This window comes from Hyla sarda (assembly GCF_029499605.1).
Source record: "Hyla sarda isolate aHylSar1 chromosome 2 unlocalized genomic scaffold, aHylSar1.hap1 SUPER_2_unloc_1, whole genome shotgun sequence".
Lineage (NCBI taxonomy): Eukaryota > Metazoa > Chordata > Amphibia > Anura > Hylidae > Hyla > Hyla sarda.
The window spans coordinates 329,626-342,074 of record NW_026607596.1 but is presented as its reverse complement, the minus strand read 5'-3'; the positions used below and the strand labels follow the sequence as shown (position 1 = coordinate 342,074).

Sequence of the window (12,449 nt, the reverse complement as noted above, 5' to 3'; positions counted from 1 at the left end):
ATTCGCTAAATTCGCATATTCGTAATATTCGCGTAATATTTTTGCATATGCGAAAATTTGCATAAATGAAAATGTGCATAAGCAAATTTTCCCATATGCGAAAATTCATACGCCAGTCTCACACAGTAGTATTAGAGCCTTCTTTACACCACACAAGCTGGAAGCAGAGAGGGATGATCACTGTGATGTGTATTGTGAAAAAAAAAAAAACAATATTCGTAATTTCGAATATATAGTGCTATATTGGCGAATATTCGCGAATTCGCGCATTGCGAATATTTGCGAGCAACACTAGTGTTGACCACCAGACGAAGGGGCAGCCGACACGCCCCCTCAAAAAAAGCGCTATGGCAGAGCCAGAGATATCCAAAGGCAGCGCTGCATCAGTCCCCCCAAAAAATGTGAGTTCCTGGATTTAAATATCTATATTCAGGATGGCTGTTCGCATACTGCCAACTATTTTAAGGAGGTGGATGCAAACAGATACCTCGACTTTAACAGTTGCCATCTTAAATAATGGAAGAAGAACATTCCATTAGGTCAAATGAAAAGAATCCGAAGGAATTGTTCTTCCACACAAAAATACCTACAACAACTAGAGAACCTGGAGGATCGTTTTAAACAAAAAGGGTATCCCAAACCCCTTATACAAGGAGCACGCCAGAGAGTGGACGAATTAGAACAAAGTGCTTGCTTGAAAAATAATAAACAGGGTAATGCAGAGGGGGGTTATAATGATGAATTTGATTCTGTTTTTCTAACTAGGTATTACACTTCACACACCAATATTTTTTTATTATTTTTTTTATTTTTTTTTGTATAGGTAATATCACCAGCTCATATTATTGTGTCATGATTACTGGCACCATATGTAGTCCCCCAGTTATTCTTCTTTAGATGTTTTCCGTGTCCTGTGCAGTATCTCTCCCAGAAGTCCACTTGATGGCCCCCGTGGTGGTCTACACCCCGAAGTCATCAATTTTTACTCTAAGAGAGAGTGTGCAGCTGTTTCTGGAGACGGTCAACAATAACCTCTGCATGGTGGAATAATAGGTCACGATGTTTATCAGGATCAGTAGAAGCATCACCCACTCGATGATTATGATGGGGATTTCACGGATCTCGTCCCAGTCTTCATCATTATGGAATAATTCCTTTAATGTTTCATATCCAAAATAGAAAACTACACAGACAAAAGTCAGGCCACAGCAGGTGCATCTACTATGGTGGATGACTTTTTTTGCTCCTGGTAATTTATACATCTGGATGGACTGCCCAAGGTAGTATAAGGCTTCACATGTAATGGAAATTATCGTGCTGACAAAGTGTATCCTGGGATATTCTTCGGGGGACAATACATGCATAACAGCTGTGGAAAAACAGGAGGCCCACACAATGGCCAGCAGGATCCTCTGGATCAGGACCTGATGACCCCTGAACTCTTCAGTATGCATAACCATATACTTATAAATAAGAAAGGTTAGTACCAAAGTGCCAATGGACGTCCCTATGAATCCAATTCTGAATAATATGCTTTCGGGAAAGACATTTCCCACGTCACTGTGAAGGAAAAGAAACCAATGTTATTATGGATATTTCCTCACTCCCAACCCATGAAATAAGAATCATTTGCTTGTTTATCTTACCTGATGCTCATCAGTGGCGAGGCTGCATGGCCGAGGACGACCGTCATGATGTAGCTGGTGGCAAGCCAGGCCGCACACCAAAACGCCAACAGGAGGGGGACGAACCCCAGTCCTTTTAGCTCCATTTCAGACAAGTAGAAAAAGAAGACGCTAATCTCACTATTCTCACTAATCGCACAGGAACAGACTGAAGGCTCGGGCGGCTGTCAGTGGGATGTCAGGCCTCCAGCTGTCTATGACATCACATGTGACATGTCAGAATGACTGCTTGTTTCTTTGAGCTGCCATGATTTAGTATCTGCTATAGACAGAACCTGATGTTTTTACTATGGACCTTACAGACCTCAGAACCCAAGTAATTAGTGCAGGGGCTCCATTTTGATCATCTCATATTTCACATTATTTGAGTTCCAGGGCTCAGATACATTTGCACCCTCTATAGCAGTGGTCTTCAAGCTGTGAACCCCCAACCGCTGCAGAACCACAACTCCCAGCATGCCCAGACAGCAACTTTGCATAAGGAAATAGTCTAATTAAACTTTTCTTATATATAGAATCCCTGAAATCTCCAATCTCTCCTTTTATTGCTTTATGATCTGTGTTACTTATTTGTAAAAAAACAATGTTTGTGATTGTCTTCCCCCCACACACTTATGGGCTATCTCTTCAAACGACTTTATTTGACCTAAAGCGTATAATTGATTTACATAAATAAGCCCCTTTTCATCCAAAAGAGTGAATCTTTAATTTTAAGGAACTCTTTAAGTGCTTTATTCGACCATAATGAAGTAAAGTCAAAACTCCATGTGATTTAAAAAATAAATTTAAGTTCCCCCCATACTTAATTATCTAGATATGCATGGGTGTAGTGAGTATCCCAGCTTCCAAAATCTCAAAAATATCCTTCATTTTTCAGAGGCTTTTTCAAAAATGAAAGAAGCGATCTGATTGGTTGCTATGGGCAACTCAGAAACTTTTCCTCTGGGCAGGTTTTGATAAATCTCCCTCTATGGGGGAGATTCATCAAGACCAGTGTAGAGGAAGAGTTGTGCAGTTGCCCATAGCAACCAGATTGCTTCTTTCATTTTTCACAATGCCTTTGCAAAATGAAAGAAGCGATCTGATTGGTTGCTATGGGCAACTCAGCATATTTTCCTGGAAAAGTTTCTGAGTTGCCCATAGCAACCAATCAGATTACTTCCTTCATTTTTCAGAGACTTTTTCAAAAATGAAAGAAGCGATCTGATTGGTTGCTATGGGCAACTCAGCAGCTTTCCCCATAGACCACAATGGGCCTACTGGTTTCAATGGGCAAAAAATCAGAGTTAATGCACTAGACACAGTTCTCTATACCATTAACCCCTTCCCGACCTATGACATACCTGTACGTCATGGGTGGCAAGGTGTTCCCGACCCATGACATACAGGTACGTCATGAACATTTTTGCCGCTACTCGCGGCATCCCGCAGCGCCCGGTAAGATGGTGGCTATCACTGATAGCCAGCCATCTTACCATGCGACCACGGGGGGTTTCATCCCCCCCCCAGCGATCGCTGCTATCAGCTGGTCAACTCTGACTAGCTAATAGCAGCGTTTCGCTATCAGAATATTTAGCAGCGCGGTGTGTAAGTCCCGATCACGGGGATCGGGACACACACCGCTCTGCTAAGTGTCCCTTACCCATCCCCCGGCATCACTTACCCGACCATGCGGTGTCCCGAGTGGTCCCGTTGCGAGCGACGTCCTCCAGGCGGTCCCGGCGGCGCTGCGTCCCGGAGGTGAGTTTCCGGCAGCAGTGCGGCATCTTCATTGGCAGCAGTGAGATCGCCGTAAAGCGATCTCACTGCTGCCTCTGGGAGTTTCAAAACGGCAACTCCCAGCATGCCCAGACAGCCTTTGGCTTTCTGGGCATGCTGGGAGTTGTAGTTTTGTAACATCTGGAGGTCCACAGTTTGGAGACCACTGTATAATGGTCTCCAATCTGTGCTGTTCCAGATGTTGCAAAACTACAACTCCCAGCATGCTCAGTCTGTTCAGGCATGCTGGGAGTTGTAGTTCTCTAACATCTGGAAGAGCATAGATTGGAGACCATTATACAGTGGTCTCCAAACTGTGGACCTCCAGATATTGCAAAACTACAACTCCCAGCATGCCCAGACTGCCCAAGCATGCTGGAAGTTGTAGTTCGGCAACATCTGATCCTTCAGATATTGCCGAACTACAACTTCCAGCATGCTTGGGCAGTCTGGGCATGCTGGGAGTTGTAGTTTTGCAACAACTGGAGGCACACTAGTTGGGAAACATTGTCCGTTTGCTACCTCAGTGCCTCCAGCTGTTTCAATTGTTGCAAAACTATAACTCCCAGCATGCACTGACAGACCATGCATGCTGGGAGTTGTAGTTTTTCAACAGCTGGAGGCACACTGGTTTGGAAACGCTAAGTTTGGTTGCAAAACACTTGAAAGTTTATTACTTAACTTAGTGTTTCCAAACCAGTGTGCCTCCAGCTGTTGCAAAACTACAACTCCCAGCATGCACGGACAGCCAAAGGGCATGCTCGGAGTTTGCAACAGCTGGATGTTTGCCCCCTCCCCCCAATGTGAATGTACAGGGTACACTCACATGGGCGGAGGTTTACAGTGAGTGCTGCAAGTTTGAGATGGCGCAAAATTTGCGCTGCAGCTCAAACTCCCAGCGGCAAACTTGCTGTGAACCTCTGCCCATGTGACTGTACCCTAAAAACACTACACTACACTAACACTAACCTAAAATAAAAAGTAAAAAACACTACATATACACATTATCCCTACACAGCCCCCCTCCCCCAAAAAAATGAAAAACGTCTGGTACGCTACTGTTTCCAAAACGGAGCCTCCAGCTGTTGCAAAATAATAACTCCCAGTATTGCCGGACAGCCATTGACTGTCCAGGCATGCTGGGAGTTTTGCAACAGCTGGAGGCACCCTGTTTGGGAATCATTGGCATAGAATACCCCTATGTCCACCCCTATGCAAATCCCTAATTCAGGCCTCAAATGCGCATGGCGCTCTCTCACTTTGGAGCCCTGTTGTATTTCAGGGCAACAGTTTTGGGACACATATGGGGTATTGCCGTACTCGGGAGAAATTGCCTTACAAATGTTGGGGGGCTTTTTCTTCTTTAACCCCTTATGAAAAGGTGAAGTTGGGGTCTACACCAGCATGTTAGTGTAAAAAAATAATTTTTTTACTCTGACATGCTGGTGTTGCCCTATACTTTTCATTTTCACAAGAGGTAAAAGGGGAAAAAAGATCCTCTAAATTTGTAATGCAATTTCTCCCGAGTATGGAGATACCCCATATGTGGGCGCAAAGTGCTCTGGGGGCGCACAACAAGGCTCAGAAGGGAGAGTGCACCATGTACATTTGAGGCGATTTGCACAGGGGTGGCTGATTGTTACAGCAGTTCTCGGAATCAGAATGATAAGTAAAAGCATTCCAGAGTTATTAATGTTTAAAGTGACAGTGGTCAGATTTTCAAAAAATGCCCAGGACCTGAAGGTGAAAATGGGCTGGGTCATGAAGGGGTTAAAGGGGTACTCCGGTGAAAACCTTTTTTTTCTTTTAAATCAACTGGCTCCGGAAAGTTAAACAGATTTGTAAATTACTTCTATTAAAAAATCGTAATCTTTCCTGTACTTATTAGCTGCTGAATACTACAGAGGAAATTATTTTCTTTTTGGAATGCTCTCTGATGACATCACGAGCACAGTGCTCTCTGCTGACGTTATTATAATAATAATAATAATAATAATAATGTCTTTATTTATTGTTGTCCTTAGTGGGATTTGAACCCTCTCCAGCTCCACTATATCTTTCTTGTACACTGGTGCTCAGTACTGTACACAGTACTCTATGTGAGGACTGACTAGTGATTTGTACAGCGGTAGCATTATTTCCTTGTCGTCGGCATCTATGCCCCTATTGATGTACCCCATGATTTTATTAGCCTTGGCAGCAGCTGCCCGACACTGGTCACTACAGCTAAGTTTACTGTTACCTAAGGCTCCTAAGTCCTTTTCCATGTCAGTCGTCCTAAGTGTTCTTCCATTTAATACATAATCCCAGCTCGGATTTTTGCATTACCTTACATTTATCAGTGTTGAACCTCATCTGCCACTTCCCAGCCCAAACCTCCAACCTATCCAGATCCATTTGTAACAGTGCACTGTCCTCTATAGTGTTTACCACTTTACAGAGTTTGGTGTCATCTGCAAAGATTGCTACTTTACTATTCAACCCCTCTGCAAGGTCATTCATGAATATATTAAATAGGACAGGACCCAAGACGGACCCCTGTGGTACCCCACTAGTAACAGTCACCCAATCAGAATAAGTACCATTAATAAACACCCTCTGTTTCCTATCATTGAGCCAGTTACTTACCCACTTGCGCACATTCTCACCCAGCCCAAACCTTCTCATTTTATGCACCAACCTTTTATGTGGAACCGTATCAAATGCTTTGGAAAAATCCAGATATACGACATCCAGCGATTGCCCCTGGTCCAGTCTTGTGCTCACCTCCTCATAAAAGCTGATCAGGTTAGTTTGACAGGATCAATCCCTCATAAATCCATGCTGATACAGGGTCATACATTTATTTTTATCAAGATATTCCAAAATAGCATCTCTTAGGAAACCCTCAAACAATTTACCGAGGTTAAACTAACAGGTCTATAATTCCCGGGGTCACCTTTTGACCCCTTCTTAAATATTGGCACCACATTTGCCATGCGCCAGTCCTGGGGAACAGTCCCTGTCACTATAGAGTCCCTGAATATTAAAAATTGGGGTCTGTCTATTACATTACTTTTTTTTTATATTTTTTTTATTTTAATATTAAACAATTACAAAAATACATTGTACAAATCCGATAAAACAACATCACCAATCGGAAGAAAAGCAAAAGCCATAGAAGCCAAATCCATACTTGTTTACATCCAAGAGTATGTCTAATCAATTTTGCCCATCTTACCAATAGCTCCCAGCAGTATAAACTCTATCGTACGAGGTACCTTCACAGGGATTTTACTTTCTACCTCTTTTATTACAGATTCCCAGAAAACAGATATCTTCTCACACGACCAAAAACTATGTAAATAGTCCGCCTCTTCCAAACCACATTTAACACACTGTGAAGTGATTCTCACCCCTATCCTATGTAAATGAAGCGCGGAATAGTGGGTCTTGTGTAATATCTTAAATTGTGTAATTTTATGTTCCATATTACGAGAAACCTTGCTTATATTTTGGGCCATAATGTCCCAATCTTCCTCAGACACAGTACCCACTATTCCGGACCATTTGTCTTTAATTCTGTCGATCCCCCTTACTCCAATAATCTTATTTAATTTCTTATACAAAATTGATATTCCTTTTTTTTTTTAAAGTGCTCTATTTGAGTTAGTGCTTCTATGAAATTGTGTTTCTGTGCTACATATATCTCCTTATCTATCGTGTTATGGACTGCATGACTAACTTGCCAATAGTACAGCCAATCGTTATCACTAATATCATACCCCCTTTTTATGTGCTCAAATGAAAAGAGTTGTCCTTTATCAAATAATTGTTCCAGTCGTTTTATACCCTTACTATCCCAAAAAGTTGACTCACACTTCACCAATTCTTTAAATTTATTGTTACCCCATAGGGGTGTGAACCCAAAACTATTTCCTACATGTAATTCTCCCTTTAATCTTTCCCATACTTTCCTATATTTATACAATAACATCGTGTTATTTGACCCACTCTCCTCATAATCATCTCATTCCAACACCTCATATATGTTCACTTTCTCCTTATCTACTACAATCTTCTCCAGATATCTAAAATTTCTCCAATTCACGATTCGTACCAACTGCGCGGCCATGTAATAAACAAAGAAATTGGGCATATCCAATCCCCCCCTATCTCCAGGGGCCATAAAATATCTGTACTTCAGACGAACCCTTTTTCTTCCCCATAACAATCTACCCAGTATCACTTCTATCTTCCGGAACCAGCATTTGCCGATCCACACTGGCGAGGTAGCAAGAAAAAAAAGGATCTGTGGGAGGACCACCATTTTTATTATCGCCATCCTTTCTGACATAGAGAAGGGCATTTTAATCCATACTTCTACTCTCTTCGCTAAACTATTCAAAAGGGGCAGTATATTGTTAATCACAAACCTATCATTCGTGGCTGCTATTTTTACTCCCAGATAATGGAGACATTCATTTTTTTTTAACACGGATAGTCTTCCCACCGTCTCCCCCATATCTTCATCCAGGGGGAGCATAGTAGATTTACTCCAATTTATGTCCAACCCAGATAGAGGGGCAAATGCCTCGAACATCTTAATGATACGATGTATTTTTTCTTGTGGGTTAGTTACAAAAAGGAGGATATCATCTACAAATAACAAGATCTTACTCTTCTCTCCATTTACTCCAAATCCCTCATAAACATCATTATCTCTTATCCAAGCCGCTAAGGGTTCAATATAAATTAAAAATAAAAAGGGTGAGAGGGGGCAGCCCTGCCTTGTTCCTCTACTTAGTTTGAATGGGTAGGAGGGGGTTCCATCTACCACCACACTCGCCTCGGGGTTAGTGTATAGTAGCTGAATATAACTCAAAAACCTCGGGCCCACCCTAACCCTTTTCAAAACTTCCCAGAGGTATTCCCACTCCACCCTGTCAAAAGCTTTAGTAGCATCCAATGACAGAATGGAGCGGGGGCCACGGGATCCACTCTGGATTGCTTCATACACCTGGTGGATATTGTCATGAACCGTTCTTCCTGACCTAAACCCTCCCTGGTCACCGCCCACCACTACCTTCACTACTTTATCCAATCTCCTTGCCAGTGCTTTCGCTATTATCTTTATATCTGTATTAAGCAAGGAGATATGAGCCCAAATCCAAGGGATCCTTATCTTTTTTCCTAATGAGTCTAATATTAGCCTCACACATAGATTTAGGGAGAACCCCCCCCCCCCTCCAGGATTCATTAATGATACCCAGCAGTTTTGGAAGCAGCAGGATTGAGTATATTCTATATATCTAGAAAGGAATGCCGTCAGACCCAGGGGATGTATTCCCTTGGATTGATGCCAATGCCTCCTCCAATTCCTGGAGGGAGATTGGGTCATCCAGGGAGTCCCTGACATCCTCTGTCAAACTCGGAATATTAATTCCCCTCAAGAATTCCGCTACCTCCGCCCTATTAATATAGCTGCCCATATAGAGATTGGAGAAAAAAGAGCCAACCATTTGGGCTATTTCTTCTCTATCTGTGGTTATGCTGTCATCCTCCCTCCTCAGAGCCATAATACCACGTTCGTCGCCTTGATTTTTAAGTAATCTTGACAGTGTCTTATTTGGTTTCCCTTTCTCAAAGAAATTAAATTGCCCACTGAAGAATAGTTTATTTTGTGCCTTTTTAAGTAGATATTCTTTATATTCCTCTTGAGCTGCCTTCAGTTCTAACAGCTGTTCCCCCCACTATCCTCTTCTATCCCTGCTTCTAATGTTGCCACTTTACTATTCAGTACTGATTCTTCCTGTGAGAATTCCTTTTTTTTTTTTATTGATTCGCCCTATATATAGACCCCTCAAGTATGCCTTCATAGTATCCCATACCACCTGAGGGTTTGCGGACTTATGATTAATCTCCCAGAATGCCTCTATTTCCTGTCTAAACCAGTCCTGGTCGCCCACTAATTCAATCCAGTGGGGGTTGAGCCGAAAGCCCAACCTTTTCCCACCCATTACCTTACCTCCAATTTCCACCACCACTGGGCAATGGTCCGATAGGGTTTTAGCTTTATACTGCACCCTGCTGGTCCAGGTCATTGCATTCTTATCACACAGGCATAAGTCAATTCGGGAAGCGGTGTTATATGAGGTACTAAAACATGAGTACTGTCTTACTCCTGGGTTTAGTTTCCGCCACCCATCAACCCAATTCATCTCTCCACAGTATCTCGCCAATGCTGTTTCGTTCCCCCCTACATTCCTACCTAATTTGTATCTGTCCATACTAGGGTCTATTACATTGTTCAAATCTCCAACTATCCATAATGCCGAATGTGTCTTACTTTCGCTATAGCTCACGAGGTCCCTCAGAACATCCACTCTAAAAGATGGAGGAATATAAACAAAAGCCAAGATGACTGCCCTATCTTCCCATATTCCATAAAGAAATACATATCGACCATACTTATCTACCTTTGCATTCTTAGTCTCGAATGGTACCCTCCTGTGAACATATACTGATACTCCCATGGAGTAGGAAGAGAGTCTGGAGTGGTATTCTTCTTTGGCCCACTTCCTTGGAAGTATCTGCTCATCTCTTGACCTATGGGTCTCAACTAAACATATGATCGCAGGAAGGCACCTCCGAATATAATCGAAGACTGCACACTTTTTAATTCTATCCGACATACCTCGTATGTTCCAGGCTAATAATTTAAGCATAGATATATTTGCCTAAGAGAAAAAAGAAAAGAGAGAAGAAGAAGAGAAAAAAAAAAAAAAAACACTCTTTTGATCATCCCGTGCCATCCCTCCCTCCTTTCCCTTATCCTTCCCCCCCCCGCACCCCCCCTCTCCCCATAATGCACCGTACTTCTACTATGCACTCCTATCCTAGTGACACCCCAGAGAACCCCCCAACCCCTCCCCCCTCCCCCCCGAGACGTAACATTATTACTCAACTAATACTTCCAACCCCTAATGCCACAGTAGTGCCTTATATTAGATGCCTTATTTATCCATCCAATCTGAGACTTCTTGTGGGGTTCCAAATATTGTTACCTTTCCCTTATGCTCAACCCGGAGTCTCGTTGGAAACAGCAGAGAGAAGGGCACCCCTGCGTTCTTTAGCCGCCTTTTTATCTCCCGAAAGGATGCCCTTTTCCTCTGGGTCTCCCAAGAGAAATCCGGATATAGAAAAATATTCTGTCCATTATACTGTAGGTCCCTCATCTCTCTTGCCCTCCTAAGGATAGTATCCCTGTCCTGGGAGGTATATAACTTAATTAGGATTGTCCTAGGGGGACCCCCCGGAGGGGGAATACGCCTTGGCACTGATGAGCTCGTTCAATCCCAAACATTGGAGTAAGATGCCCTTCCCCTATCCCCTCCTTCAACCACCTACTAAGAAACTGTATGGCAGAGTCCCCCCCCCCTCCGGAAACCCCACCATCCCATCAGGAAACCCCACCATCCTTATATTACAACGTCTGGATCTATCCTCAAGGTCAGTGAGCTTATCTTTAACAGATGTCCTCTCCTTTTTCAAGTCATTAACCTCCTCCTCCAAAACCGTAATCCTATTTTCTGTTTTAGGGGCTTCTTCCTCCAGTCTGGAAATCCTATCTCTCATTTTAGTCATATCGTGTCTTATCAGAGATACCTCGGTAGATACCACACCTAATTGTTTATTTATCTCCTCAATTGCACAATTAGATTTTTTCACCCCTCCCAAGATCTCCTCCAACATCTGTGTTCCCACAGGGGGCACAGACTGCCCTTCCTCAGTTTCTTACACCGCCAAGACCGAGTACCTAGAGCCTGTTTTACTAGGGGAGAGATCCTTCTGGGTTCTAGTTTTTATACCCACAGCTGGAGACTTCCATATTTTATCCAATTTACCCATAGCCCCCTTATCTTTTTGTGGCGAGCTACCCCCTGATCTTCTGGGGTTCACCTTAGGGGCCATTTCACCCACTATTTCTCTTCACTTTATATTTGTGGGGTGTATGTATCACTACGGGGATATCACGGACCAACTTAGCAACTTTATACACCATAGGCCCCTCCCACTCGAGAATTTAAATCCCGTTATTTACAGCATACAAAAGTAAGAATTCACAGTCCCATATGGCTCTGGGGAGCGCTTAAAACCTAGGGTATCACACCCTGATCCAGAAATATCCACCACCAAATATAGCATACTAATATGCAACTACGGAATCATTAGCGTATTCACGCTCCCCCTGGTAGACAGTGCAATCACCCCCCAGAGTCACTGATCTTATTGGGTCCAGGGAGGGGTCCAATTTCATGAGAGAGGAATTCTGCTAAGACCAAGTTGTTCAATTTAGTCCATGAGTCCCGGTTTCTCCAAATCGCTAGGAGGAGTGACCAGGCAGAGAGTCAGGCATCCAATATTGTCCATTCCACATGGGGCCAGTGCAAGAGGCTGCTTCTGTTCAGAATATTGCCGGGGTATTAATCAATGGTTTCACCGGCTTCTGCACTGTTAGATATTCATCACATGTAAAGTCTGATCGTTTTACTCAGCTCCACTCTCCATCCACAAGAAAGGGTCTGGGCCAGTCTATTCAAATCCCAGCAAGGAGTAGCGGAGTTCCACACATGCCCCTCAACACCTCCGCGTCTGTCTATTACATTACTTAATTCCTTTAGAACATGGGGGTGAATGCCATCTGGACCTGGTGATTTGTCTATTTTGATTTTTTGTAGGTGGCACTGTACTTCTTCCTGGGTTAGACAGGTGACCTGTACTGGGGAGCTTACCTTATCACACTGTATTTCACCTGGCATTTCATTTTCCTCAGTGAATACAGTGGAGAAGAATTTTAGTATATTTGCTTTTTCCTGATCCCCGTTTATAATTTCTTCCTCATCATTTTTTAAAGGGCCAACACTTTCATTTTTGACCTTTTTGCTATTTATATAATTAAAGAACATTTTGGTGTTAGTCATACTCTCTTTGGCAATGAGTCTTTCTGTCTCTATTTTTGCGGCT

General features: G+C 43.0%; 1 protein-coding gene across 1 annotated transcript; it reads right to left on the bottom strand.

Annotated features, from left to right (window-relative positions):
• Positions 1-831: 831 nt before the first annotated feature.
• On the bottom strand, positions 832-2,133 carry LOC130298324 (uncharacterized). Its single transcript, XM_056551254.1, has 2 exons — positions 1,647-2,133; positions 832-1,560 (listed from the first exon to the last, which is right to left on the bottom strand). Exons 1-2 carry the CDS (start codon positions 1,769-1,771, stop codon positions 960-962), a joined length of 726 nt encoding a protein of 241 aa, XP_056407229.1. The 5' UTR covers positions 1,772-2,133; the 3' UTR covers positions 832-959.
• Between the last annotated feature and the right edge of the window lie 10,316 nt (positions 2,134-12,449).

Bases quoted from the DNA above. Each gene is read 5' to 3' on its own strand.
- LOC130298324 (XM_056551254.1), bottom strand. From the start codon at position 1,771: ATGGAGCTAAAAGGACTGGGGTTCGTCCCCCTCCTGTTGGCGTTTTGG. The intron at 1,561-1,646 runs GTAAGATAAACA...TTTCCTTCACAG, and splicing joins TCGCCACTGATGAGCATCAG to TGACGTGGGAAATGTCTTTC.